General features: G+C 40.1%; 1 protein-coding gene and 1 long non-coding RNA gene across 2 annotated transcripts; one reads left to right on the forward strand and one right to left on the reverse strand.

The window, feature by feature from the left end:
- The first annotated feature begins 6,656 nt into the window (after positions 1 to 6,656).
- On the forward strand, positions 6,657 to 21,441 carry dgat2 (diacylglycerol O-acyltransferase 2). The gene is made up of 9 exons (XM_032534116.1): positions 6,657 to 6,933; positions 9,389 to 9,517; positions 9,773 to 9,880; positions 10,917 to 10,987; positions 15,790 to 15,994; positions 16,718 to 16,892; positions 19,610 to 19,812; positions 20,189 to 20,354; positions 20,730 to 21,441. Exons 1-8 carry the CDS (start codon positions 6,894 to 6,896, stop codon positions 20,341 to 20,343), a joined length of 1,086 nt encoding a protein of 361 aa, XP_032390007.1. The 5' UTR covers positions 6,657 to 6,893; the 3' UTR covers positions 20,344 to 20,354; positions 20,730 to 21,441.
- Positions 21,442 to 23,647: 2,206 nt separating this feature from the next.
- On the reverse strand, positions 23,648 to 26,059 carry LOC116700702 (uncharacterized). The gene is made up of 3 exons (XR_004334710.1): positions 25,998 to 26,059; positions 25,133 to 25,168; positions 23,648 to 23,740 (listed from the first exon to the last, which is right to left on the reverse strand). It is a non-coding gene; the product is annotated as an uncharacterized LOC116700702 (long non-coding RNA).
- Between the last annotated feature and the right edge of the window lie 739 nt (positions 26,060 to 26,798).

A 26,798-nucleotide genomic window follows, 5' to 3' on the forward strand; every position in this document is an offset into this window, starting at 1 on the left:
TGCAATATTCTGTGATATATTGCAATTTATAACCTTTTTTCCAACTTCTAATTTTTCCTAATTTCAAATGATGTCCCCTAAAGGAAACTTTGTCAACATCTGTTTTATCTAAAAAGAAACATTTCTCTGTTCATCTCCCTTTCATTTTATTGCTGCAAAATGGGATAAGCTGACCAACACATTTATAATAAAAGATCCATGCTTGGCGTCTGTGTATCAATACAGTATTTTCAGTGAAAATAATGCAATACTATGCTGCATCGATTTCCCCCCACCCCTAATAACTTGCTAATGTCTGAACTTCAGAAGTGCTGGTAAGAAGAAGCAGGCTAGCTGTTTTCCGTTTTTTAATCTACAGATAGAGAGATGTATCAGACAGAGAGAAGTACCTCTCTCAATTCTCTGCAAGAATGCAACTAAGTACATTTTTTAAAAATAGGAAACTACGGCTTTAATAACTGCCTGTGAACCTTATTAAAACTGATTTTGTGAAACAATATGGAAAAAAATGATAATTTATAATTGATTTTTAAACTCTCAAATCAAATGTATGTTAATCACTGACTAACATGTGCATTCCTATCCAGCATGATGTAAAATGAGACTGCTGCATGGACTAAACTGGGGTTACATCAAACCTGCTCAATGGACATGAACATGTGGCTCATTTATCAGGTTTTTAGTTCTAAATACCACGTTAAAAGTTATGAGCCAGGTTTTTGATCATGTTCCTAAATGACAAGACTGTCTGTGAACTTTGGCATATCTTTTAACTTTTCTATCTTTTGTATGAGTTGGCAGGTTTATGATATTTCAAAATATATAACTGGCATATTGGACAATGCCCCAACCCTTTCAACACAGTCTAAACGAGATTTGTGTGTGGGATTAAAATGATGACTAAAAGAAAAAAAGTCACCAATGGTGTGTGAGGACTAGACTGGGAATAACTGACCAACATAAAGAAGAAAACAGAGCGCTGTATTCATGTATTTAACACAAACAATTTGTCTGCATCAAAAGATGACTAGATTCTCTAACAGACGGACAGTCTTTAATCGTAATCAGCACTGACCTATTATTTTAATGTCTTAAAGCGATATTTTGATAGTTTATATCTAGCTCTGTATCATGGCAGTGTGGGCAGATGATGGTGTAGCTTTTCTCCGTCCGAGCAGCCAAGGTCTGCCAAAATTCTTCTGATGACGTGAAACGGCCACAAAGAGAAACCACACATCGTTCATCACACGCTGCCCACACAAAGATGACACACAGATGGATTGATATTGGCAAAGTATCTGCAGACCTGTAATTGTAACATGTCAAAGTTTTGAGTTTGGGCAAAAACTACTCCACAGTTGATATGTGGTTGGTCCCAGATTCCTCCTTGGGGGGAGTGAGTCAGGTTGAGTTAACAACATTACTGACTTATTTTTGAAGACAGTGGTCAAGGTACAAAATGATCATGGCCCTGTGTTCGCAGAGTCCCAAGTCATATCTTATCTTGGATTTTTAGTAAAGGAAAACAAAATATTGACCTGGGGAATTCCGCTTCCGCAATTCATAAATTAGTCAATAAATCGCAGAGATTAAACACATGAGAAGTTGTATTCACACAAACTGCGTATTGAGTCCTTAACTAATCAAATACAGAAAGGAAGCTTGCAATCATCATGAATTCATATCTATAGATGATGTGGTATCTGCTCTGTGGATAAATACAGCTATACAAAACATGAGTTATATAAGAACATGGAACACTAAAACAACATGGGTAAACAGGTCAGATTAATTGAGGTATTGCATAACTCAAACAAAACATTTCAGAACTGAGACTTAACTAAATTACAACTAGACTTGAATTTATCACATCATGACTAAATTGGACTATAATAAACAATGGTAAAATAGTCATTTGAATCAGAAATAACAGAAATAAAGCATGAAGAACATTAGAGGTGGATTGCTGAAAATGTAATTCAACATATCCTCACACTAAGGGATTGATTTGTTAAACAACAGATGGGAGGGATTTCTTTTGATCATGTACAACAAAATAAAACGTGCAATACTTAAATCCCCTAAAACAGCGCTTTCAAGCCAGGGAACGAGTTCACTATGCAGTAAAAACAAAATACTTTCACCCAGGAAACACTCGTTCCTCAGGAGGGATTTTTATCCAAAACACAATCTTTTTCATAAACTTAACTAGTCATTTGGTGTCTAAACTTAAAGGAGAATTCTGGCCAAGTTTTATGTTGAACTTGTTTGCTATAAATGTGCGAGTACTTTTGATTGAAAATCCCCAGTTGTTAGCTGCTAGCTGTTAGCTGCTATTGCTAAGTGTGTTCAGCCAGGCTTTTGTGAAAATCACAACGCAGCAGTTCTGTGTGTATTTGTAGCTCATCCATTTTGTGTGTGATGGATCTATCTGGTGTTGGTGAGTAGGAGGCTTGGCAGGGTAGATCTGTGGTGCTGTCATCTTTGCAGCTCTACATACAAGTATGTAGAGCTGGCTCTAAAACTTGCCCCTTTAACTGCCATTTTAGCTAAGTGGAAGCTTGTACACATAGCTGCAGCTGCTCCGTGTTGCCTGCTCCGAGACAGGTCTGGGTTTTTCAATCGAAAGTACTCACATATTTATAGCAATCAAGATTAACATAAAAATTGGCCGGAATTCTCCTTTAAGTTTAGACACTAAATGAGTGGTTAAGTTTTTAAAAAAGATTGTGTTTTGGATTAAATCCCTCCTGAGGAACGAGCGTTTCCCGGGTGAAAATATTTTGTTTTTTACTCCAATCAAAGGTACTCCCATATTTATAGCGATCAAGATTAACATGAAAGTTGGCCGGAATTCTCCTTTAACTGTCATTGTTGTCAGACGCTCACCTCTCTGGCTAAACTCAACTACTCTTGCCCTCAAAAGGACCATCATCTGGCGGTGCCTGTAGCCGGCTCACTGTCACCAATTGGCGGCCAAACAACTGCTGCAGGTAGCCGGCGTCCCGGAGCTCTGCAGCGGCTAATACAACCAGTAATTCTATGGTAATATTTTTTCACTTTAGAGGGCTTCACTTAGTTTGAATCAGGCTACTTCTATTTTAGGTAAATAATTCATTTATGATCTTGGCTATTGGTGAAGTAGCATTGATCACTTTGAGGGGGGGAACACATTATGTCTAAACTGGAGATAAAAATAATTCAGCAGAAGCAGGAAAAAGGGGAAATCCCATGCATCCCCTCCCTGAAAATCTCACGTTGCATACACCTAAATGACATTATAGAAAAACTTGGCCTATGTTAAGTGTTTCACACGGGACACGAATGTTAGTGACAGGCCTCTGTTTGTTTGTGGTCTTATACCTTGTCACCTCACTTTCTCGTTTGCTGAGTGTGGCCTGGTCTAAAAGTGTAATGGTCATCATGGATGGGTGAAAAGTTATATTTGCACATTATATTAATATTTCCTTTTGCTAAGATTAGATATTTAAACAGCAAAAGCAATATTTAGCATAATAAAATCGGGTTTTGTTAGTGGCTGAACTTTAGTTGACATTTGCTTATCTGTGTTGCCAGATCTTGCCAGAGTTTATTCCTGGGTGTCTCAGTCGACCAATCGGATCAGTTCATAGGTCACCAATGTCCCGAATGGTTAGGTGATAACATTTCTCAATAGCAGCCACATGTCAAGGACTGTATGACCCGTCTCACCAGATATGTGCTATCAGTTCAACTTTTTTGGAATTAACCAAATTTGATACAAAGTTCAAAGATTGGCTTCAGACTGGGTATAATATTAAATTAGGGGTGAGGACACAGATTGGGGAAGGTATTGTGAATGGTAAATTGCTACTGGCCTCTTTTTTGAGTCAGCATGGCTACTTTTTCTGTAGTTTCAAACTTGACTTGAGAGCTAATATAGAATGCTGCATTTAGAACAGGGACTTAACTTAAGACTTAAGACCGAGATACTACATAGTTGCTATGAAATCAATCATAACCAGTGGAAGAAAGCAACTAAAGTATTGCAATAGAGTTCATACTTCCATTTTCTGCCTTTTTCATTTTCTACTTCAATACATTTCAAAGAGAAGAAGTTGACTTCTTATGATATTTCCTCAACAGCTACAGTTGGTTACTTTTCAGATAAATTGTTAAAGATTAAACCAGTGATTCCTGACCTTTTAAGGCTTACTTTTAAGGAGTGTCTAGTTAGCTTCCTTTGTCACGTTTTAGATGTCTGAATAGCTCCACCTAAGACATCTTCTCAGGTGGTGTGTTTAACTTGGTTTCAGAGAGCAGGGACCCCCTACGACATATATTTTATAGAATAAAGTTGCATTTTAAACTGGGCCTACAATAATGTGCAGGGCTACCAAAAGCCTTTATACATATATTTATAGTGTACAGAGTACTAAGCTATTCAAATATTAATAGTTGGCATGATTTTATAAACCATGTTTGTTGGGGCACAGGGATTTCTTAGGATGAACTGTATCTGTGGGTGACTACCTCACCTGTAGGTCAGTAAGCCTATTATCAATGGGAATTTAATTTGCTAACAATATTTGGGAATTATGTTGAAACATTTTAATTTTTTTTTTATGTTAAAAAATTGACAATAACTTGGAGCCCCCCCAGCAGTGACTTTTAGGATCCCCTAGGGGTCCCGGACCCCATGTTGAAGATCTCTGGTTTAAAGTATTATCCAATATTTCACACAACTAGGATTTTAAATGCAGGATTTACTTGTAGTGGAGTGTTTTTGTACATTGTGGTATTTACCTAAGTATAAGATCCAAGCACTGACGGACTATCTCTTGAAGACGTCTTCAGCCATTTCCCAGCAGCCATACATCAGTTCTGTGGCCACCTTCAGCAGGTCCTGATTCAGTGAGTTTCTGTGCAGGGCCAGCTGGCAGACTCAATCGCTGTCAGAAGTCACAGAGAGCAACACTTTCCTGGAAGCTTGATCAGATGGCAGACTCTTCAGACTTTCACAATGCAACACACAGCTGCCTGTGCTCTGGAGTCACAAGGCCAGGACTGACCGGTTCAATGCCAGTGCAACACATGCAACATCTCTCCAATGGTATGTGAGGGTTATAAAAAGAGGGGAGGGTTTTCGCATCAATCACATAGCATAGCATTGCTTTAATTTGAATGTCCAGTAGCCGGTTTACCACAGAAGAGAGTGTCATTTGTTGCATTGGCACTGAACATGCGCACCAAAGCATCATGAGTCCAGCATGAGGACAGCTTTGGCTTGTGTTGTGTAAGACTACAAATGCTGCCATCTGTATACTGCAAGAGTTCAAATATCTTAGCATATTATCAGGGTTGGTTAGTAATTAGTTAATCAGATTACAAAAGATAGGTAACTATAATCAGGCCAGATTACATTTGAAAAAATGTGCAGCTAGATTATAGTTACATTGTCAAAGGATTACTTGATTACATTTGAATACATTGTTTGGTGCTATCTAAAATATTATAGATAAAGAAGATATGAAATATTTAAAAAAATGGAAGATGAACATTTTCGGTAAGTGTTCCTTTTGAGTTACAACAGGAAAGTCCTCCATGTGGCTTTTGACTTAAAAATTGCAGGAACAAAAACCCATACAAAAGCACTGACAGACAGACAGACAGACAGACACACACACACACACACACACACACACACACACACACACACACACACACACACACACACACACACACACACACACACACACACACACACACAGCATCCCACCAGTGTAGACTACACACAGTTGGGGTAGTTTGTGCCATTCTCCTGTAAATGCTAAATAAGAAGTACTTCAAAGGACTTCCTCTGCCGCGCTGTGGAGACAGGACTGACAACGCTAGACTATCTTCAAAGAGACTTCTGTACACTGTCTTATTTGTAAAGAGAAATGTAATGATGTTTCAGTAGGCTGGACCTTCATCAGGCAGATAATGCTGAGTATGCAAAAAGCAGTTTGTTTGCATTGAAAATGTTTTGAGTTTGTTTTAAAGTAATCCAAAAGTATTCAGATTAGATTACAAATATATATTTTGTAGTCCAATGGATTATGTTGCTAAATACAAAAAAGAACTGCCATGTCATTTGTAACTGACTACATTTCAAAGTTACCTGACCCAACCACACATATTATAAATTGAACAGTAAATAATCAATTCCCTGTAGAAATTGATGGGTCAAATTCTAACAGTATTACATTTGTTGTAGGCCTATAGATTTATACATGAGCAGACCAAGCATGTAAAATATAACAACATATATAACATATAACAAACAATATAAATAATGACAAAGAAAAGCACTAGTTACAATCCGAACAACCCTGTCCTCGGGGGCAAATACATGACTTTGTATTGTTGTCATAGCAGATAAAGCATCACATATGTTATGTTGTTAGGTTATTATGTTACATGTAATATCAAGTACCAATCAAATACAGAGATTTTACACAAGAAATAGTGTGACTGTAAAAATGTCATGTTTGAAACACATCCGTCTCATCATCCCAGAGATTCACACAGGTGAAGAGGTGGGGGGGAGGATTGGCCAATACAAGCCCGGTGTTTTTGCACAATTGAGCCACGTGACCACCACCATAAATTAGAGAGAGGGGGGCGGTAGCTGGGCAGCAGCAACGCGGCTCTGTGCGCCACCTGAAGCTGGAAGGGGAGGACGTCGCCTCACGTCCCCGCTCCTTGGCACCTTATTAATCATTATTACAGTTCTCTATCGTGTCTCCGTCTCCTTGGCTCCTCCCCGCACGGGTTAAATGCCCGCTTGGTGACGCAGGACCAGTTGGACTCTTATCATCCTGACAGCAAGCTATCACCCGGGCTCCGGCTCCATCCACCAAGCCTCCGCTATGAAGACCATTCTAGCTGCATACTCTGGCACCCTCAAGGGTAAGAGAGGGTGTCTGGCTCCAGAAGCCTGGCTACGGCAAGCGCGCACACACACACACACACACACACACACACACACACACACACACACACACACACACACACACACACACACACACACACACACACACACACACACACACACACTGGTGGTCAAACAAATCATGAGTAGCATAGCCTATAGTTCCTGGAAAGGGTCATAGCATTGAAGACGCCTATAGTTATAATCTGACATGCTGTGTTAACTGCAGGAATGCAATGGGGAAAGTTTTTTTTTCAAAAATGTCAGTGGATGATTGAAAGCAGCAGAGCCCTGATCACGGTCGCATGTATAGATGATACTGACGGAGATGACAGAGTTTCCCTTCGGTGGATCATAAAGTATTTCTGATTCTGATCAGAAATACAGATGTATCAGGCTACTGAAAATAATTATAACGGTGTTGGATTTGCGCTCTTTTTTTCTCCATTTGTCCACAGTTGAAATGTTATGCAATGAAAAAGTTTAGGCTAAATTAAGACTTAGTTGTGAATGTCTAAAATGTGAAAAGGGGATTTATTTAGTGAAAATGGATGCACTTTTAACAGGAAAGGCTGTTCTGGTAAGGTAGTACAAAGACTGTGGATTTTTTCCCCAATCACTTCCTCTTAAATGGCTTTATGAATGATGTGTTAAAGCCGGTGATGGAAAGTTGAAACCAGTTAAGTAGTAACTATCTTAATGTAGGCCTACATACTGTTTGGACAGTCAGAATATTCTAAGACATACTTAAAAACTGAACTTATCCTTTTTAAGTGGACTCTGCAGCTCAAGAGTGTATCTGTGCAGTTACTGAATCATCAAGGCTGTTCTATTGAGCCAGTGGAAAAACTTGTTTGTTTTTATTTGGATCCCCATTAGCTTAGCATAAACTAAAAGCTAATCTTCCTGGGGTCCTTCAGTCTGTTCTTGTGACAATACTCTTTATGACATCACACTACACACACAGACATTATAACATTTCAAAATAAAAATCATAATTACATCTTACAGTTAACGCAATTAATACAAAAATAAAATAAAGACACTACTCCAAATAGATCTATTTTAAGAAATATAACAAAATGCCCTGTAACAGACTTTAAATTGGTATTAAATATTTAAATTCGTTGAAGGTAAAATGTCTTAAGTGAACCAATTAAACCCACACTGAGAGTTGTGTTAGTCTTTGGGAGAGAGTTCCATGTACACATCGCTCTGGACCTGACTGAACGTTGGATGCATTCATTTTTTATTTAGGTAAAATAAAACTACCTCCTACTGCACGCCTCGTTGAATACCGATGTGTATCAGTGCTAAAGGATAGTTTTGTATATAAAGTAAAAGGTGTTTTGTTTGTTATAACATTGTCTATTTTTAACTTTAAACCATGAGAGGCTTTCATGCATTTTATCAACATTTGATCTAAACCCACATGAGAGAGCCACATACTTGTATGTAGAGCTGCAAAGATGAATCTATTAGTTGACAACTATTTTGATACTCTATTAATCGGTCTGAGTCTTTTTTATATTTTGGAATAAAGTACAAATTCTCGGATTCCAGCTTGTTAAATGTGAAATATTTTCTAATTTTGCCACTCTTCTGTCACAGTAAACTGAATATTTTTAAGTTGTGGACTGAACAAAACATTTGAGGATGTTATATTGGGCTGATTGACATTTTCTGACTTTTTTTAGACCAAACAACTAATCGATTTAATCACCTAAATAATTGACAGTTTTATCAACAATGAAAATAATTGTTAGTTGCAGCCTTGTTTTGCTTTGCCAGACCTATCTCCTTGATTCAGCCCTACTTGTTCCTAAAGCTGAACATAAAGTAAGAAACAGAACTGTTTTTTTAACAGCTAGCCTTTAAGGCTCCATAGGATCATGGTTTACAGGTATTCCTAGCTGCAGCCCAGTGCTGGGTTATTTTCAGTGTGTACAGATGGGATTAGACGATTTTTCCTGGAGGGCTCATTTTCTTCTTCTTATTGGCTCTCGGCAGCATGAGCTTGACTAGCTTCAGACGCTCCTGATGTATCTGTTACTTGATGCTCCTGCCCCCCCCACACAAGGTCTTCTCACATGTATCTGCATGGCTTCACTTTCATGGGCTGGTGACTGAAAGAGCTGGTGAGTAGTTGAGGCTGTGCGGCTGAGGCTCGGTGAATTGTGTCTCAATGATAAGCTGCTTTGATTGTGTTGTTTGACAGAGTTCCAGGAAATCAAATATCTTTGTTTGATGTCCACGTTTTGGGTTTATTGACCTCAATCCCGGACTAGTAGTATTGCTCTTAGGAGTGTGTTGACTGCTTCTTTTCACTGCTTCTCCATCTATTTGAGCTTCTGTAACTGTCTTCAATAATCACCCACATGAATATTTGAGATGTAAAAAAACAAACTTTGTTGTCTCATCGTTTGCTTCCAGGCACCGGCTCTGGCATCCTCTCTGCCCTGCAGGACTTGTCTGTGGCTTTTTGGCCCTGCAGATCCAAGATGGAAAAACATTTACAGCTCCTCTCCGTGCTGCAGTGGGTTATTACCTTCTTAGTGCTGGGTGAGTGTGTTTGTGTGTTGGCAGTGTTGTGCATTGCACATAAGCTGTAGGAAAGCAAAGCAACCTAGACGATTTAGCTTGTAGTCTCATTAGTCTCATGGTCAGATCTCTGAGCTGCACACATGACTACTCTACTGCCAGCTCCTAATAGTATATTTAAGCCTTTTAGTTTGGCCTGCAATCTTGGGTACTTGGTTTGTATTTACAAATTTTATTCAAATACTTGATTGGACGTCTCTCCTCTCTCCTTTTTAGGTGCTGCCTGCACTGTGCTACTGATCTACATGTTCTGCACTGACTGCTGGCTTATTTCTGCCATTTATACCGCCTGGCTTATTGTTGACTGGAACACCCCGAAACAAGGCAAGACATCAAAGATGTCGATGTAAAAAAACTAAAATCACTGTTAGACAACAGTCCATTTTTGAGGTACATGTGAAGAAAGATGACTCTATATCAAGCATTATGTATCCAAAATTACTGGACTGATGTTTTTTCTGAAAACTTTTGTTGGATGATATGTTTGAGGCAACACATGCTACATAGATCGATAATGGTTTAAATTTCCAGCACCTGAATGAATGAATGAATTAAAATATATATATATATATATATATATATATATATATATATATATATATATATACTAATTAGCTAATGTTAACATCCTACAAAGCCTAACTATCCTAGCTGGTGAATGTGGAAAGCTGCTAAATGTTACCATGCTGACGTTAGCATTTAGCTTAAAGCACAGTGTTATCAGGCCTCCAGGGAGTGCGCCGGGCTTTGTAAGCAAAGTAAACTTAGCAGCAAGTGGCCCAAAAAGACTTTTTCCCATATAGCCTTTTATGGAAAAAAACGTGTCTGTTAATCCGTTGGTACATGTTTTTTTATTTTTTTTTAGCGTCACAAAGTGACTTGTTTCACTGTCAGAACTGATCCATTCGGTAGGATAACATTTGGAAAGTATAAAAGATCAGCAAATTTAAGTAATCAAATTCCCGTTCAAGTTAGCAAAGCGCTAAACCCGAAGTTGTCGGCTCGGCTGGCGGAGGTTTGTAGTGTGCCTGCTCTATTTGGATAACCCGGGTGGCGCCTGTACGCTGTATTCAGTTCTTATAATGTATGAGTAGTTTGTTAAATTTAAGGATCACTGTTAAATTGTTAAGACATGGAAACTATTTTTTAAAGCAAGCAATCTGAAGAGGTTACTTTAGTCCCTGGATGGCCAATTTACTCCATATAAATAGGTATTATGTTTTGCATCTAAATGATTCATTAAATAATAGAATAATTAAAAAAGAGAAAATATAGTAGTTGTAGTTGAAATATATATATATATATATATATATATATATATATATATAATCTCTATCTATCTTTTTTTTTTTTTCCTCAGGTGGCAGAAGGTCGTCTTGGGTGAGAAACTGGACAGTGTGGACATATTTCAGAGACTACTTCCCAATTAGGGTAGGTAACTTTGTCTCTGTTTTTGGTGTAGCTTTGCTAATTTGTCCATCCCCAAGAGAGAGACTGGCTTGCAACCAGTGGGGAAACTAACCATGAAACCACGTGTGTCTTTGTGTGTTTTGTTGTTACACACAGAGTTCTTAACTCATGCTTAGGATAGTCAGTATTGTATGATTTAGCTCGTTCATCAATTTCCAGTCCGGCACAGGTTTGACCATATAGATAAGCTTATCAGGGGTGGATCAGGTATTGGCTGCTGACTCCATGCTGTTCCTTGTCCCGTGTTGATTATGATGAGTGCTTGACGTAAGTTGGGAGACTTTGTCCAAGCTGATAGGTCAAGGAGCAGTGGTAAGCTTGTTTTGCTCTCAGTGCATCTTTAGACCCTGGTTATCGCAAACTGCCACACACACACACACACACACACACACACACACACACACACTGCATGCAGGGGGAGGCTCGGTACACTAACTGAGCATCAGTTTTGTATAAAGTACTTGAAAGCAATACTTGAGTAAAAAAAACTACAAGTATCTTACCAGGAAATTACTTTGGTAGAAGTTAAAGTCGCCTTTAGGAATATTACTTGAGTAAGAGTTTTAAAGTATCTGATATTTAATGTACTTAAGTATTAAAAGTAATTTTCTGATAATAAATGTCCTTAATTGTTAGAAGTAAAAGTAAAGAAAAATTTTGATAATTAACTTTATAATTTCTTCCTTATAGTAATGCATATTTTTAAGGGTTTTCACATGTTCTTGAACATCAAATTCAAAGTCTGACATCAACAAAGAAAAAAACGAAAACAGAATTTTCTTTTTCCGTGAGGAAGAATCTTTCACTCAAACATGCAAAATCATTTCTTGAAAGTAATGAAGACCCTTAGGTAATGTATTGGAGTAAAAGTATACATTTTATTTAAGAAAAGTAGTGGAGTAAAAGTGAAAGTTTTCAGAAATATAAATAACAAAGTAAAGCACAGATACGTGAAAATTTGACGTAAAGGTACAACATGTAACATCACATACATTTCTGCAATAACGACTAACTATAGGCTACCTATGTTATGTATTTTCTGAGTTGTGACGTTACTTACACTATCCTAAATGTTTTCACCAATGTTCAAGTCTGTTATTTTATTTTAATGACACGGGACGTTTCATTTAGCCGTCTGTCAGTGGCGTTATAAAACCTTTTGAAAAAAACAAAAACCTTTGTCACAGAAAGAATAATACTCAGAAATCACAATGCTTTCTACCACATGGCATAATTTTGACATTGATGGCATGCCTCTTAAAACACAGTAATACAGAGATCTTGTTTATTGATACATTTCAACATTGATTGATCCAGCTTGACGTATACGCTTCGTTGACAAGTGGTTAATGCTTGGTGGGGAGCAGTATAAGGTTACAACATCGTTCCACATGCTCATGAAGTTATTTTAAGTATAATTGTTTTGATCAAGGTAGCGTTAAACAGCAATGGGCTAACCCCGATTACATTCGCCAGCTAGCCTTCACGTTAGCTGTATAAATCTAATGCTGGTTTTCTGCCTCACCCCCCTCCGCAAGGGGACTTCAGTCGGGATGAGAGCGGATAGCAGCCCCGGGGACATGACACATTCACAGTTAACCAACAGCCAGCCATTATTATTAATTTATAGCAATCTGGACACAGTAGGCACAAACTCCAGTGCTGGATGACAGTATTGCTAAAGACAGTAACAGAAAGTTTTATGTTCTGTCTGGGAAACAGACTGGGGGTCCAAGTCTGGCTGGCCGCAGTGTTGTGCTGAAATCCTCCCCCCTTAAGCGTTTAGCTAGCAGTCTTCTTTACATTTAAGTTTGATCAAAAAATGGTGACTGTCCTGCAGACCAAAGGTGAAATTGAGGAGAGTCTGGCAGCAACCCCCCCAGCAGCCATCCTATGGATTTAGGCGTATCCTCGGCCGGTTCACTGCTGGCCGGCGAGAATCTCTGGCAGAGACTGATATTTTAGAGTGAACAATTCTTTATTAAAATGTTTACTAATGAAACAAACATTGCAGATTAGACCCATTGTACAGAGGGTTAAAGAAGCAGCGGTAGAGTTAGGTACCCCCCTTTGAGGGAGTCTAGACCTGGTGGTGGTGAAAATGAGGAGATGCTCGATGAGCTGGCCTTGAATGGGTGGAGGTGGGTCGTGACAAATGCACTGAGTTTTGGCGGACGGAAGAGCATGTTTAAAATTGGCAGTGTGAATATGATTGGCTTGAAAGAGGAAGTAGCTGAATTTGATTGGTTTAGCTGAATGTGTAAATGCCCTAAATTAGCTGGTAGGGACCAGGAGAGAGACGCAGTCGTCATTAGTAATAGCAGTGGAGTAGCGCAACAATCTGGGCCCTGTAGAAATGCATTCTCTATGGACCCCTCCCCACATCCACAGCTAATCATTCTAGCATCTTTTTGGGCCCACCTCACATGGGCCCTGGGTACTCAGTCCCCTTTCCATCCCCAGTCTGACGCCCCTGAGTGATAGAAAAGAAAACATTATAAAATCACTTCAGTGCCTAGGTGTTGAGCTTATCTACTGCTGTACCGAGTGTGGAAGAAGAGATAAGGTCTCTTTAACTTTAGGGTGCAAATTCTAAAGTCCTACTCTTTGCAGCTGAATCTTTTGAAGCATTCATACCATCGATCTGCTTGGTGTGGAGTTTCTATATATCCATTTGCCTCTGTGGGTTGATGAGATCATTCTTTGATTACAGTTGACTCCTTATATATTCCATTTCAATCTCAATATTGCTGTAAGACATACATTGGTCAATGTGGTTATTTAGCAGTTGTGCCAGGTTTTAGCTTTCTGTCAAAATATGTCAAAATATTGATTAATAGCTATTGACACAGGCTGTAGCTGGACGTCTATCTCTTGCAACAAAGTTGATAAGTCAGTTAATGGTGCATTACATGATATTTGCTGTCCCATAGCTCAACACAACCAGAATAGATCTGCAGGGGCATCTATAGATGGTAGGGCAAGTGTTCTCTACTAACATATGACTTATTTATGAGTTGGAAGCTGACTGGTCAAAGTCCAAACCAGCCTGTCTGGAGTGTGATGATCGCTTCAAGTCTGCCTCAATACCAGAGTGTGTGAGTGTGTGAGTGTGTGAGTGTGTGAGTGTGTGAGTGTGTGAGTGTGTGAGTGTGTGAGTGTGTGAGTGGTAAACCTTACAGAAACCCCTGTAAATGGTGTGCATGTCTCCCTCTGTAATCCCTTTTATTACATCTGCCATGCCAGCCAGGTGGAGTCCTGTGGCACTATGGAGATCTTGAATGTGGTCCCCTCTGCTAATGTGGTTATGCAACTTTTGTGTTTGACTGGTAGTTAGGAAAGGAGCTCTGTTTACACACTGTGATGGCTCTGAGGCTACCGTGCAGATCCAAGCACAGTTAAAGCCTCTTATGAGATTCTGCAATTTCAACATGAACCCAAGGGGTTACTGTAAAATAACTTTTAATGTTTAAAAGTTGTACTTTATTTCTACCAATGCCATACATGTACAACACTTAGAGTGGGTCAGTGTTTTATGACTGTACTTGAGCAGACCGAGGGAGTAATGTCGGCTTCATGCTGATAAGGATGTCCTTGTTCTACAAAAACATACACTGTGTCCTAAATTCATCCTCAAGCTGGAGTATGTAGCTTGTGGACACTCAAATATGTTGCTACAGAATGCATGCATGTATGGATTGAACATTTCATATCCCATGTATCTTATTGACGTCATACATTTTAAAGTCCATTGCTCAATTTAGTTATTGTATACTCAAACACTGTATGTATTATAAAAAAACAAAAAGTAGAGCAGCAACAGTGGTGGTGATAGAAGTCGAGGGACATTTCAGAAAATCTATTTAATCTTTGGAAAACATTTTGTTGTCTGTTTGAGACTGTCACTGCCAGTTGAACCTCACCGTTGGATTGCATTTCCTCACAGATGTATTGCATCATTTTTAGAGTTGAAACAAATTTAGCAAACAGATAATTGACAGACGTTGGATTGGCAACTAAATTGATAATTGATTTAACGTAATGTTTTAATTGTCAACAAATTAAATGTGGAGATGTACTTTTAAAATGTGATTGTGGTCAGACAAAGCAAGGGAATATACATAGATAATCTTGGAGCTTATTTAGTGTTTTTTTTCACTTTGTCTTACATTTTATAGACCAAGCAACTTTTAAGAAAAATCAAATAACAGACTTCACTGGGTTTGAACATTGGTGGAAACATTTGTGATAGTGTAAGTAACACAACTCAAAAAATACATAACTTGGGTAGCCTATAATTGGTTGTTTTTGTAGAAATATATGTGATGTTACATGTTGTACCTTTTACATCATATTTTCACGTATCTGTGCCTTAATTTATCAGTAATAAAAGTTAGTTAGGTGAATTATTTTAAGTTTGTATACAGTAAAGCTTATTGTATACTAACTGCAAAAAGTAGTAAACTATAAATATCAACTTTATATATTTAATAATAAAGTTGTATGGCACATCTTCAAAACAAAAGGGCTTTACACAAAGGAATCAAATCAACCAGGCAGGAACCAGTGAAAACCCAAGCATGAGATTAGAATATACTGTAGGATTTATTATGGAACTGGCACACAGCTTCTGTTCTCAAGCCTTTTAGCCATATTGGTCACTAACATGACATTTCTCCTATTGGATGTTACCCGTCTAGCAGTGCGCCCCTCATATGGAAATCCGCCTCAAACTGGTCCTTTTTGTGTTATTATTCTCCCAGCTTATTAAAACCCACGACCTGCTGCCCAGCCGGAACTACATCTTTGGCTACCATCCCCACGGCATCTTCTGTTTTGGTGCTTTCTGCAACTTTGGGACAGAGGCTACAGGCTTCTCCAAGAAATTCCCGGGCATCAAGCCTTCCCTGGCAACCCTGGCTGGAAACTTCCGCTTGCCTGTCCTTCGAGACTATCTGATGTCTGGAGGTAAGAGGATTTTTGAGAAGCCACGGAGTCTTGTTTGAGTTCTTTAAAATGCCTGATAACTGTATCTGTAAGGGAACAAACCTTTGTCCTATTGCACAGCTGAAATGGCTTCTGTGTACTTGTACTGCTGATATTCACTGATTGAGAGAGCTTTAACTGTTCCCTTCTGAAGGGTTGTTTGCTGTTCAGCTTTACCCACAGATACTGTGCATACCCTCTTAGGGTGCTATAGGTTATAAGGTTATTGTACATGTTTCGAAACACTACATTGGTAAATAGCCCTTGTACAACATATGTTTATGTGTAGGTGCGACTTGTGGATTTTGCCCACAGAGCATGCATGAAGTACAATAAGTCTAAAAGTCAGAGAATTACAATATTTACAGTATGGGTGGGAATCAACAGACGGCCTGCGGCACAATATCCTGATGCTTCTGTTATTTATTCACATGTTGTCATTGTATCATTTAAAGACAATTCCAGAAGGTACAATAATCATATGTAGGCTGCGTGAAAAGGGGATTCCAAAATAAGCTACTGAAAGCTTTTCAGTGGGGCCCATATGGTAACGTGCAATTTATATTAAAGAAGAGTACTGTACTTGCTGTGCGTGTATCAATACAGTATTGCCACAAAAAATATTGCGATATGCTGTGCCAGATCGAAGATGATAGGAAGATGAAACAAACAAAAGAAGTCACCTCCACTCTCCCCCCCTCTCAGGTATCTGTCCAGTGAACAGGAACTCCATCGACTACCTGCTGTCGTGTAGCGGGACAGGTAATGCTGTGGTCATCGTCGTTGGAGGGGCTGCGGAGTCTCTGCAGTGTGTGCCAGGCAAGAACTCTGTCACCCTGAAGAACCGAAAAGGCTTTGTGAGGCTGGCCCTACAGAAAGGGTGAGCTGGCTGCCCCACACTCACAAACAAGGACACATGCAGTTACAGCGACTAAACACAGCCTTGACCAAATGTGATCATTCTCAAGGCGGTAATGGCTGATTGGAATGAATAATTCCTAGATTATTACTCACAGGCAGGTTGAAATGACCTCACAGAGAGCCTCCCGCAATCTTTATGAATGTGAAGGGTTGTCCCTCCATAAAGCTAGGAACTGCTCGTTGCATGTGTAGCAGTTCTGTACATTGATGAAACATGTAGTAAGTTTAAGCTAAAATGAAGCTTGCAAATATGACACATGTAGACAAAAAATGGAACAGAGACACCATTTAAAATCACGAAAGAAACAAAATTAACATACTGCATTTACTCAAGTCACTGAATGCTGAAGATGAATAAATACAAAACAGTTTTACTCTTTGGAAGGCAATGAACCCTAATGCCATTTTTACAGTTCATTGTCTGTCTGGATTTATTTTATAAAAAAGCTTGTGAAACATCAACCCTGTTGTCTAGAGTCAAGATGTGGACATCATTTTTTTCAGAACAAACTGGGTTATTGGAATATGTGGGCTACAGTGAGGTCACTTGAATGTTAAAAATGGTTGTAGGACCTTAAAGACAGATTAATAAAAGGGACCATGTATCTACCAGATATGTATTGATATCACAAACAGAGCAGGACAATCTAAGCCAATCTCCTCTTTAAAGCCCTTCTCATATGTCTTGGGAGTCCCACTGGGAAGAAATAAACATAACTTATACAGTTGACAAAATAATTTTTTTTTCAAAGAAAGTCCAGACGCTTTTGCCCTCATGACATTTACTTTTGCCAATAATCAACATAATAATGTCCTATTTATTGATATTACACCCACAGCAATGCTACACGCATTTGTGTTGTCTATAACAGTTATCCTATATGCAAAAAATAAACGTAATAAAGGCCTAAATATATGCCAAATCTCAAACCAGTGACACCATTCTCCTCTGTAAAGCGGTAGATTTTTATCATGTCCGCTATGTATCTTTAATCGCATACTAGACTAGTTTGACTGGGGGATCACTATCTTTCTCACTGAACTCTTTGGTCATGTTGTCTCCCATATATGGGCATGCTGCGTGCCTCCACTTCCAACACATAGAGAGGAGACACGGAGAACGGAGCTAGCGGCAGAAATGAGCAAAAACGCAATGAATTATGGACATCAAGTGGCTAAATGTCAATGTCATATTTATTTATATAGCACATTTCAAAGGCCGAGGCCTACCAAAGTACTTTACAGTAAAAAGCACAAAAAATAAAATGAAATGAAACAGATACAATAGAAGACACAGTAAATAACAAATATTAAGAAAATAGAATACAACATTAATTAAATTAAATCTTGGATGTAACAGTTTGGATTTAATGCTCAATGACCCTGAAAAAGGGCCCAAGTTCCAGGCTGGATAGAAAATCACCTGTAGAGGCTAGAAAGACCCAGAAGAGACCTCCGAGACCGCTAACTTGTTAGCTTTTAGCCGCAACAATTGGTAAGTTTATATCTTTTATGGTTATTAAATGATTATGCCATGAATCAGAGGTGCTGTTTGTGCTCGTGGACGAGCTTCTCGGGTCCACAGGGTTAAGGCAGATTACCATGGAGATGCCACATGCACACTGTAAATAAATTTTGTGGTTCACGGCTCAAGTCTGCAGGGGCACAGAAGAGGCCAGCCCCCAATTCACCCAATCAGGTTTCCATGACAACCACTTTTATTTCTACAACAAATTTCCGGAAAATAAACTAATTTTAAACAAAATAAAAACCAGTATATAAAGAGACAGTTATTATATAAAATGTATATTCACATGAATACACAGTGACAGTGATGGCAAGGGGAATCATTACCGCCGCTACACATGCCCTGCCCGTTTTGAAAGGATCAGAATGCAAACTGTGTGAGCTGGCATCGGGCTGGGCTCAGCCATGCATGAATCAACCGGTGCTATAATGGGAAGTGGGCCCGGTTGGTCTCGTTAACCCATGCAAGCCTGATTCCTTCACAAGTCTAGCTGTGCACCTTGTCCAAAGAATCAAAGTTAGTAGAGGCATGCAGTTATGCAGAATTCATTACATCTAAGTTAGCATTCCAGCTAAAACAAGCCTGAGCTGTGAATTGAGGTCGCTTTTGGTTCACTTTCTGGAAGTTTTACGCCTTAGTTCTGATGCTTATAAAATGGAGAGGATGTTGATACCAGTTGAGTAACACAAGTTGAATAAGGAACATTCAGTAATAAGTGCAATTTCAAGGTTTGCAATCACTAATATTTAAAACAATGGCCGGGTTAGCTCAGTTGGTAGAGCAGATCCACATATATAGAGGTCAAACATGACTTGGCTACAGATATACTTTGTAGATTTATTATCAATCCAGAAAGTTTCCTGATTACATAATTCCTTTCATAACTCTTGAGCCAACAGACAAGCTTTAGTTTTGCTACATATAACAAGTGCCTTTAAGCCAAGGGGAAGTGTTTTAATAGGCTTTCTGTGAGGTTTTATCCTGAATAGAATACATGTAAAACAAGGTCACATGTATTAGGTATCTACCACTAGACACTTGTTTAGATTGTTGAAACATACTCATTGGCATTGTCCTACAGTAGCACTGTTTTTGTAAGTGTACATTTAAAGGCAAGTTTTACAAGTCGTCGTCCTCTGTTTCCTCAGGTCTGACCTGGTTCCAGTGTATTCCTTCGGAGAGAACGATTCCTACAAGCAGGTGATCTTCGAGGAAGGAACCTTATGGAGATGTATCCAAAAGAAGTTACAGAAGATCCTAGGCTTTGCCCCGTGTCTTTTCCATGGATGTGGCCTCTTCTTCGGCAACTCCTGGGGCATTGCGCCTTATTGCAAACCTATCACCACCATAGGCAAGTTTGTGTGCTAATGTTTGGTCGGGGTGATTCAGTGAGATAAAGATTACGGGTTACAATGTCAACAATGCTATAGCTACAATGCATTAGATTAGATAATACTTTATTCATCCCACAGCGGGGAAATTCCCTTGTTACAGCAGCATTTTCTACAATAAAAGCATAACAAGTAAACACACAAACAAACATGCAAACAACAGACAATGAGCAGAGTGTAGACTGAATGTAAAGTGGCGTCATTACAGGTAACCGAACGGACACAGGCAATATTTGCTTTGTCCAAACCAAAGGGTGTATTAATGATTAATACTGATGGTCCAACAATTAACTAAAGTTTGTTTGATTAGCTCATTGTTTTAATGTTCTTTTACAGTTGGGGAGCCAATCACAGTGCCAAAAATTGAGGCTCCGACTGAGGAGGTAGTGGAAATGTACCATGCAATGTACATCCGGTCCCTCAAGTGCCTTTTTGACAAGTACAAGACCCGCTTTGGCCTGAAAGAGAGTGAAGTCCTGTACATCCATTGAAGGGACGAGGGGGCCCGTGTTGAAGCGCTGAACTGTGACAGAATCTTCAGATCCCTCTGATTTGTCCCCATCCAATCTTGGTGCCCGGTTTGGATTATCTCTGGAATGCAAACTCTACACAGAAGCATGTTTACTAAAGTAACCTTTGCTCTCTGCATCGTTTTCACGCACACAGGGGCATAGTTCCTTCTCAGTAAATCACAAGTTTAAAGAACCGTCACTTCTTCCTGCTGCATTTATTGGGTTAAACCATCTCAGCTGGACAAAGTTTTACCCAATCCCACATCAGAATGTGTGCCATTGTTTCTATTTTTATTTCCCAATAATGGGGTCAAGTTTGGGCTCATATCAGTGCAGAGGGAGGGTGGGGGTGAGTTCCACTAGATGGAGCTGGAAAGAGAGAAGTGCCAATGCTTTTGTTGTCTTTCACTCATGCAGCCAAATAATTCCCCCTAAGCTCTTTTAAGATATTATATGCTTATCGCACAAACAATGCAAATGGAAGATACCACTTCATTATTGGGATAATAAGCCCAAAGTTTAATTGAGCCAAAGACCTACGTTTTCCTCGCACATACATGTATTTCTACTGTATAAATGCCAAAGGTGAAAGGATTTCTACAGGATCGATTCATATTGTGAATGCACAGCACATGTGATTGTATAATGCCATAAAGTATTAATTGTATAATGTAGGGAGGAACAAGCCTATTTTTTGTGCTTGCCCCTCAATGGATTTTTCTGATGCACTTTTTGTATTTCTAATTACCTTCTGAGGGTTTTTGTGCCTTTTTTTATGAGTATTTCTAAAGACAGTCATTGATTTCCCTTACTTTTCTCACTGGTGCCTAGGTCTGGATGGATGGGTTTTGTTTATGCAACAACAACTTCAGTAACGTATTGTATATTGATGTCAAGGTTCTGAGCTACAGTTGAAAAAGTTAATAGGTAAATGTTTTGTGGGTGGAACTCCTGAATTGTTTGATTCCAGTGTGCAGTGGACCTCTTTTTTTAACCGCACCATTTGTGATGATTAAAAAGGAAAGGATTACACCGGTCTTATTACTGTTGTTAAGTTTGAGGGTGTCACTAGTACTTTTGTTAAATAAGGGTGAGTAAAGAATATGTCTTGGAAATGAAGTAAGCTTGTGTCATGTTGATGGGCACTAAAGTATAAGATTTGCCATTTGAAGACCAGTTGCCTGTGGTTTCACCATTGTGCCTTCTCTTAAAGAGTGCTGTAAATGTGCAAGGATAAACCGCATGACATGTCTTTGTGATGAATGGCATCATCTGTCTGCCGATATTTAAATAAAACTTTTGTATGTTTTCAGAAGGAGACGTGTGTTTTTGTGTCTTGTTTTTGGAAACATTTCCCCATCACTGATATATAATGCCAAAGCTACATTTATTTATTTATTTTTTTTTTTGCTCAAGTTAACCTTACATGACATTATTTGTTTTGGACTTCTTGCAAACCACTGTAGGACAAACGTGCAAGACAATTCAACATTGTATACTTGAATGTCACGATTAAGCCCTGAACATTCAAATCCCCCCCTCTTAAGAAGCAGGCTCATCCCCGCGATGGAGCTGATGCCTCTAAATGGTAGGCTTTTGTCTATATTTTTATCCGCTCATAATTCATGACCCCTTTTCTAAATATCCCTACCTGTGCTTAATCATTTTTTACAGTACTCTTGTTTCATTTTGTCAGTGTAGTAGCTTTGTGCGATGGTCAAACGGCTGAACGTAACGTCAAAAAGCTCAAAGCGTAACCGTATTCCATGTTGGTTTTATTACAAGTGCCGGTCGGGTAACAGGCAGGATTTAAAGTCAAGGGGGCGGGACGTCACAACTTGAGAAAATGTTTTCATTGGACATAAAATCCGTAAACGCCCCCGAGTACAGGATAACGCATCAGACCTTTGAAACTATTTCACAGAACAAAACAGACCATGGTTATGATCTAAAAATAACCAAATAGTTTTATTTTTTTGTTTTTACAATAATATGGCATAGAGCAATAGATAAATTACCATTTTTCATAGGGGCACAAGGTTAACCTGGAAAATGCATTTTTCAATCCATGAGGCATTTAAATATAGAAAGTACTGGTATTAGGCTTTTGGCTTTTCCTTTCCTTTATTGTGTTTTTTATCTTTTTGTGCACGTTAAGTTTTACAAAGTGAAAAAGCTCAACTCCCCCCCCCCAAATGGACTCCATCTCAACAGAAAACACTGTTCCTCAACTGCTCCAAACATCTCTACGTAGTCCACCTTTACTTGCGTAACAAACATGCGTAGTAACACAAGTTGAAATGCTAGTGGCACGCCCTCATACTGTGCTTCTGACTGGCTAGTAGTCCTTACCTAGGTACTGTCAGGACCCTCATACTCTGCTTCTGACTGGCTAGTATCCTTACCTAGGTACTGTCAGGGCCCTCATACTCTGCTTCTGACTGGGAGTAGTCTACTAGGTAGTCAGGACCCATACTCTGCTTCTGATGGTAGTAGTTGTTACTAGGTACTGTCAGGGCCCTCATACTCTGCTTCTGATGGCTAGTAGTCCTTACCTAGATACTGTCAGGACACACCTCCTACTCTGCTTCTGACTGGCTAGTAGTCCTTACCTAGGTACTGTCAGGGCCCTCATCTCTGCTTCTGACTGGCTAGTAGTCTTACCTAGGTCTGTTGGGCCCCCATACTCTGCTTCTGACTGGCTGTAGTCCTTACCTAGGACGTGCAGGGCCCTCATACTCTGCTTCTGACTGGCTAGTAGTCCTACCTAGGTACTGTCAGGGCCCTCATACTCTGCTTCGACTGGCTAGTAGTCCTACCTAGGTACTGTCAGGACCCTCATACTCTGTTTGACTGGCTAGTAGTCCTACCTAGGTACTGTCAGGACCCTCATACTCTGCTTCTGACTGGCTAGTAGTCCTTACCTAGGTACTGTCAGGACACACCCTCATACTCTGCTCTGACTGGCTAGGTCCTTACCTAGGTACTCTCAGGGCACCCCTCATAATCTGCTTCGACTGGCTAGTAGTCCTTACCTAGGTACTGTCAGGACCCTCATACTCTGCTTCTGACTGGCTAGTAGTCCTTACCTAGGTAATGTCAGGACACCCTCAACTCTGCTTCTGACTGGCTAGTAGTCCTTACCTAGGTACTGTCTGGGCCTCATAATCTGCTTCTGACTGGCTAGTAGTCCTTACCTAGATACTGTCAGTGCCCTCATACTCTGCTTCTGATGGCTAGTAGTCCTTACTAGGTACTGTCTGGGCCCTCATACTTGCTTCTGACTGGCTAGTAGTCCTTACCTAGATACTGTCAGTGCCCTCATACTCTGCTTCTGACTGGCTAGTAGTCCTCCTAGATACTGTCAGGACACACCCTATACTCTGCTCCTGACTGGCTAGTAGTCCTTACTAGGTACTGTCAGGGCCCTCATTCTCTGCTCTGACTGGCTAGTAGTCTTACCTAGGTACTGTCTGGGCCCTATACTCTGCTCTGAATGGTAGTAGTCCTTACCTAGGTACTGTCAGGGGCCTCATACTCTGCTTCTGACTGGCTAGTAGTCATTACCTAGGTACCGCGCATGTGTGAATCCCAACAAACATGGAACAGAAGTGAGATGTCTCTGTCTGTAGCTAAAAAAGAGACCTCAACACACAGGGTGGAAGAGGAGCTGCAGCAATGTGTAGTACAACAAAAATATTGGATTTTTTGCAAATTAAACCATGTAGAGTTATTCTGGTACAACCTCCAAATACAATTATAAACCTGAAAGTGTGATCATAACATGAGCACTTTTAATGACTACACTACTGCACTGGCAGTATCACTTAAACAGTATTTGGTGCACCACATTACTGACTGGTTCACTAGCAGGTGACAAAAGATTGACATTAACAGTGAATAGGCACATGGTGGAGGAAGCACCCAGATATTTTACTTTAGTAAACCGGTGTATAAAAGAAAAGTACTGGTATTAGGCTTTTGGCTTTTCCTTTCCTTTATTGTGTTTTTTATCTTTTTTGTGCACGTAAAGTTTTACAAAGTGAAAAAGCTCAAATCCCCCCCCCCCCCCCCCAAATGGACTTACCATCTCCAACAGAAAACATGTTCTCAACTGCTCAAACATCTCTACTGTAGTCCATCCTTTACTTGCGTAACAACATGCGTAGAACACAAGTTGAAAGCTAGCTGGCACGCCCTCATACTGTGCTTCTGACTGGCTAGTAGTCCTTACCTAGGTACTGTCAGGACTCATACTCTGCTTGATGGCTAGTAGTCCTTACCTGGTACTGTCAGGGCCTCATACTCTGCTTCTGACTGGCTAGTAGTCCTTACCTAGGTATGTCAGGGCCCTCATACTCTGCTTTGAATGGCTAGTAGTCCTTACCTAGGTACTGTCAGGGCCCCATACTCTGTTCTGACTGGCTAGTAGTCTACCTAGATACTGTAGGACACACCCTCATACTCTGCTTCTGACTGGCTAGTAGTCCTTACCTAGATACTGTCAGGACCCACCCTATACTCGCTTCTGACTGGTAGTGCTTACCTAGGTACTGTTGGGCCCCCATACTCTGCTTCTGACTGGCTAGAGTCCTACCTAGGTACTGTCAGGGCCCATACTCTGTTCTGACTGGCTAGTAGTCTCTACTAGGTACTGTCAGGGCCTCATACTCTGTTCTGACTGGCTAGTAGTCCTTACCTAGGTACTGTCAGGACCCTCATACTGCTTCTGACTGGCTAGTAGTCCTTACCTAGGATATGTCAGGACCTCATACTCTGCTTCTGACTGGCTAGTAGTCCTTACCTAGATACTGTCAGGGCCTCATACTCTGCTTTCGACTGGTAGTAGTCCTTACTAGGTACTGTCAGGACCCTCATACTCTGCTCTGATGGCTAGTAGTCCTTACCTAGGTACTGTCAGGACCTCATACTCTGTCTGACTGGCTAGTAGTCCTTACCTAGGTACTCTCAGGGCACCTCATAATCTGCTTCTGACTGGCTAGTAGTCCTTACTAGGTACTGTCAGGGGCCTCATACTCTGCTTCTGACTGGCTAGTAGCCTTACCTAGGTACTGTCAGGACCCTCATACTCTGCTGACTGGATGTAGTCCTTACCTAGGTACTGTCAGGACACACCCTCATACTCTGCTCTGATGGCTAGTAGTCCTTACCTAGGTACTGTCTGGGCCCTCATACTCTGCTCTGACGGCTAGTAGTTACCTAGATACTGTCAGTGCCTCATACTCTGCTTCTGACTGGCTAGTAGTCCTTACCTAGTACTGTCTGGCCTCATACTCTGTTCTGACTGGCTAGTAGTCCTTACCTAGATACTGTCAGTGCCTCATACTCTGCTTCTGACTGGCTAGTAGTCCTTACCTAGTACTGTCAGGCCTCACTTGCTCCGACTGGCAGTAGTCCTACCTAGGTACTGTCAGGGCCCTTATCTCTGCTTCTGACTGGCTAGTAGTCCTTACCTAGGTACTGTCGGGCCCTCATACTCTGCTTTGACTGGCTAGTAGTCCTTACCTAGGTACTGTCAGGGCCTCATACTCTGCTTCTGACTGGCTAGTAGTCCTTACCTAGGTACTGTCAGGGCCCTCATACTCTGCTTCTGACTGGCTAGTAGTCATTACCTAGGTACCGCGCATGTGTGACTCCCAACAAACATGGAACAGAAGTGAGATGTCTCTGTCTGTAGCTAAAAAAGAGACCTCAACACACAGGGTGGAAGAGGAGCTGCAGCAATGTGTAGTACAACAAAAATATTGGATTTTTTGCAAATTAAACCATGTAGAGTTATTCTGGTACAACCTCCAAATACAATTATAAACCTGAAAGTGATCATAACATGAGCACTTTAAATTGACTACACTACTGCACTGGCAGTATCACTTAAACAGTATTTGGCTGCACATCACTTACTGACTGGTTCACTAGCAGGTGACAAAAGATTGACATTAACAGTGAAATAGGCACATGGTGGAGGAAGCACCCAGATATTTTACTTTAGTAAAACCGGTGTATAAAGAGCAAAAACAATGTCACATAAAGGTGCAGCATTTTAATTTTAAAAGTATATATTAACGGAAAGTCCTACTAATCTTGAAAAAAAGTGTTAGGACATTATAATTGCAGTAATAATTATTCTAATACGCTTTTGTACACCAGCAAGTCAAATGACCTACTGCCTGCATGCAGTGTAGTAGAAATTTACCAAGGAAGAAGTTCTCAAGGAAGAAGTTCATTCTTAAAAATGCCAGAGTCACTGGTGTGAGGAATCAAGTCTTGTCATGCTGCATGGAGGGGAGGCATCTGAATGCAATCCTCTCCAGACATTCAGAATCTTCCTTCAAATCCTCAAGTGAAACAAAGAAAGACACCAACCTCATGACAATGTTGTTTAGTCTGGCAACACAATATACATTTCCTGAAAT

The sequence above is a fragment of the Etheostoma spectabile genome, chromosome 13 (genome assembly GCF_008692095.1).
Source record: "Etheostoma spectabile isolate EspeVRDwgs_2016 chromosome 13, UIUC_Espe_1.0, whole genome shotgun sequence".
Lineage (NCBI taxonomy): Eukaryota > Metazoa > Chordata > Actinopteri > Perciformes > Percidae > Etheostoma > Etheostoma spectabile.

Coding starts and splice junctions, on each gene's coding strand:
- dgat2 (XM_032534116.1), top strand. CDS start 6,894: ATGAAGACCATTCTAGCTGCATACTCTGGCACCCTCAAGG. Junction 9,518..9,772: donor TATTACCTTCTTAGTGCTGG/GTGAGTGTGTTT, acceptor TCTCCTTTTTAG/GTGCTGCCTGCACTGTGCTA. Junction 9,881..10,916: donor CTGGAACACCCCGAAACAAG/GCAAGACATCAA, acceptor TTTTTTCCTCAG/GTGGCAGAAGGTCGTCTTGG.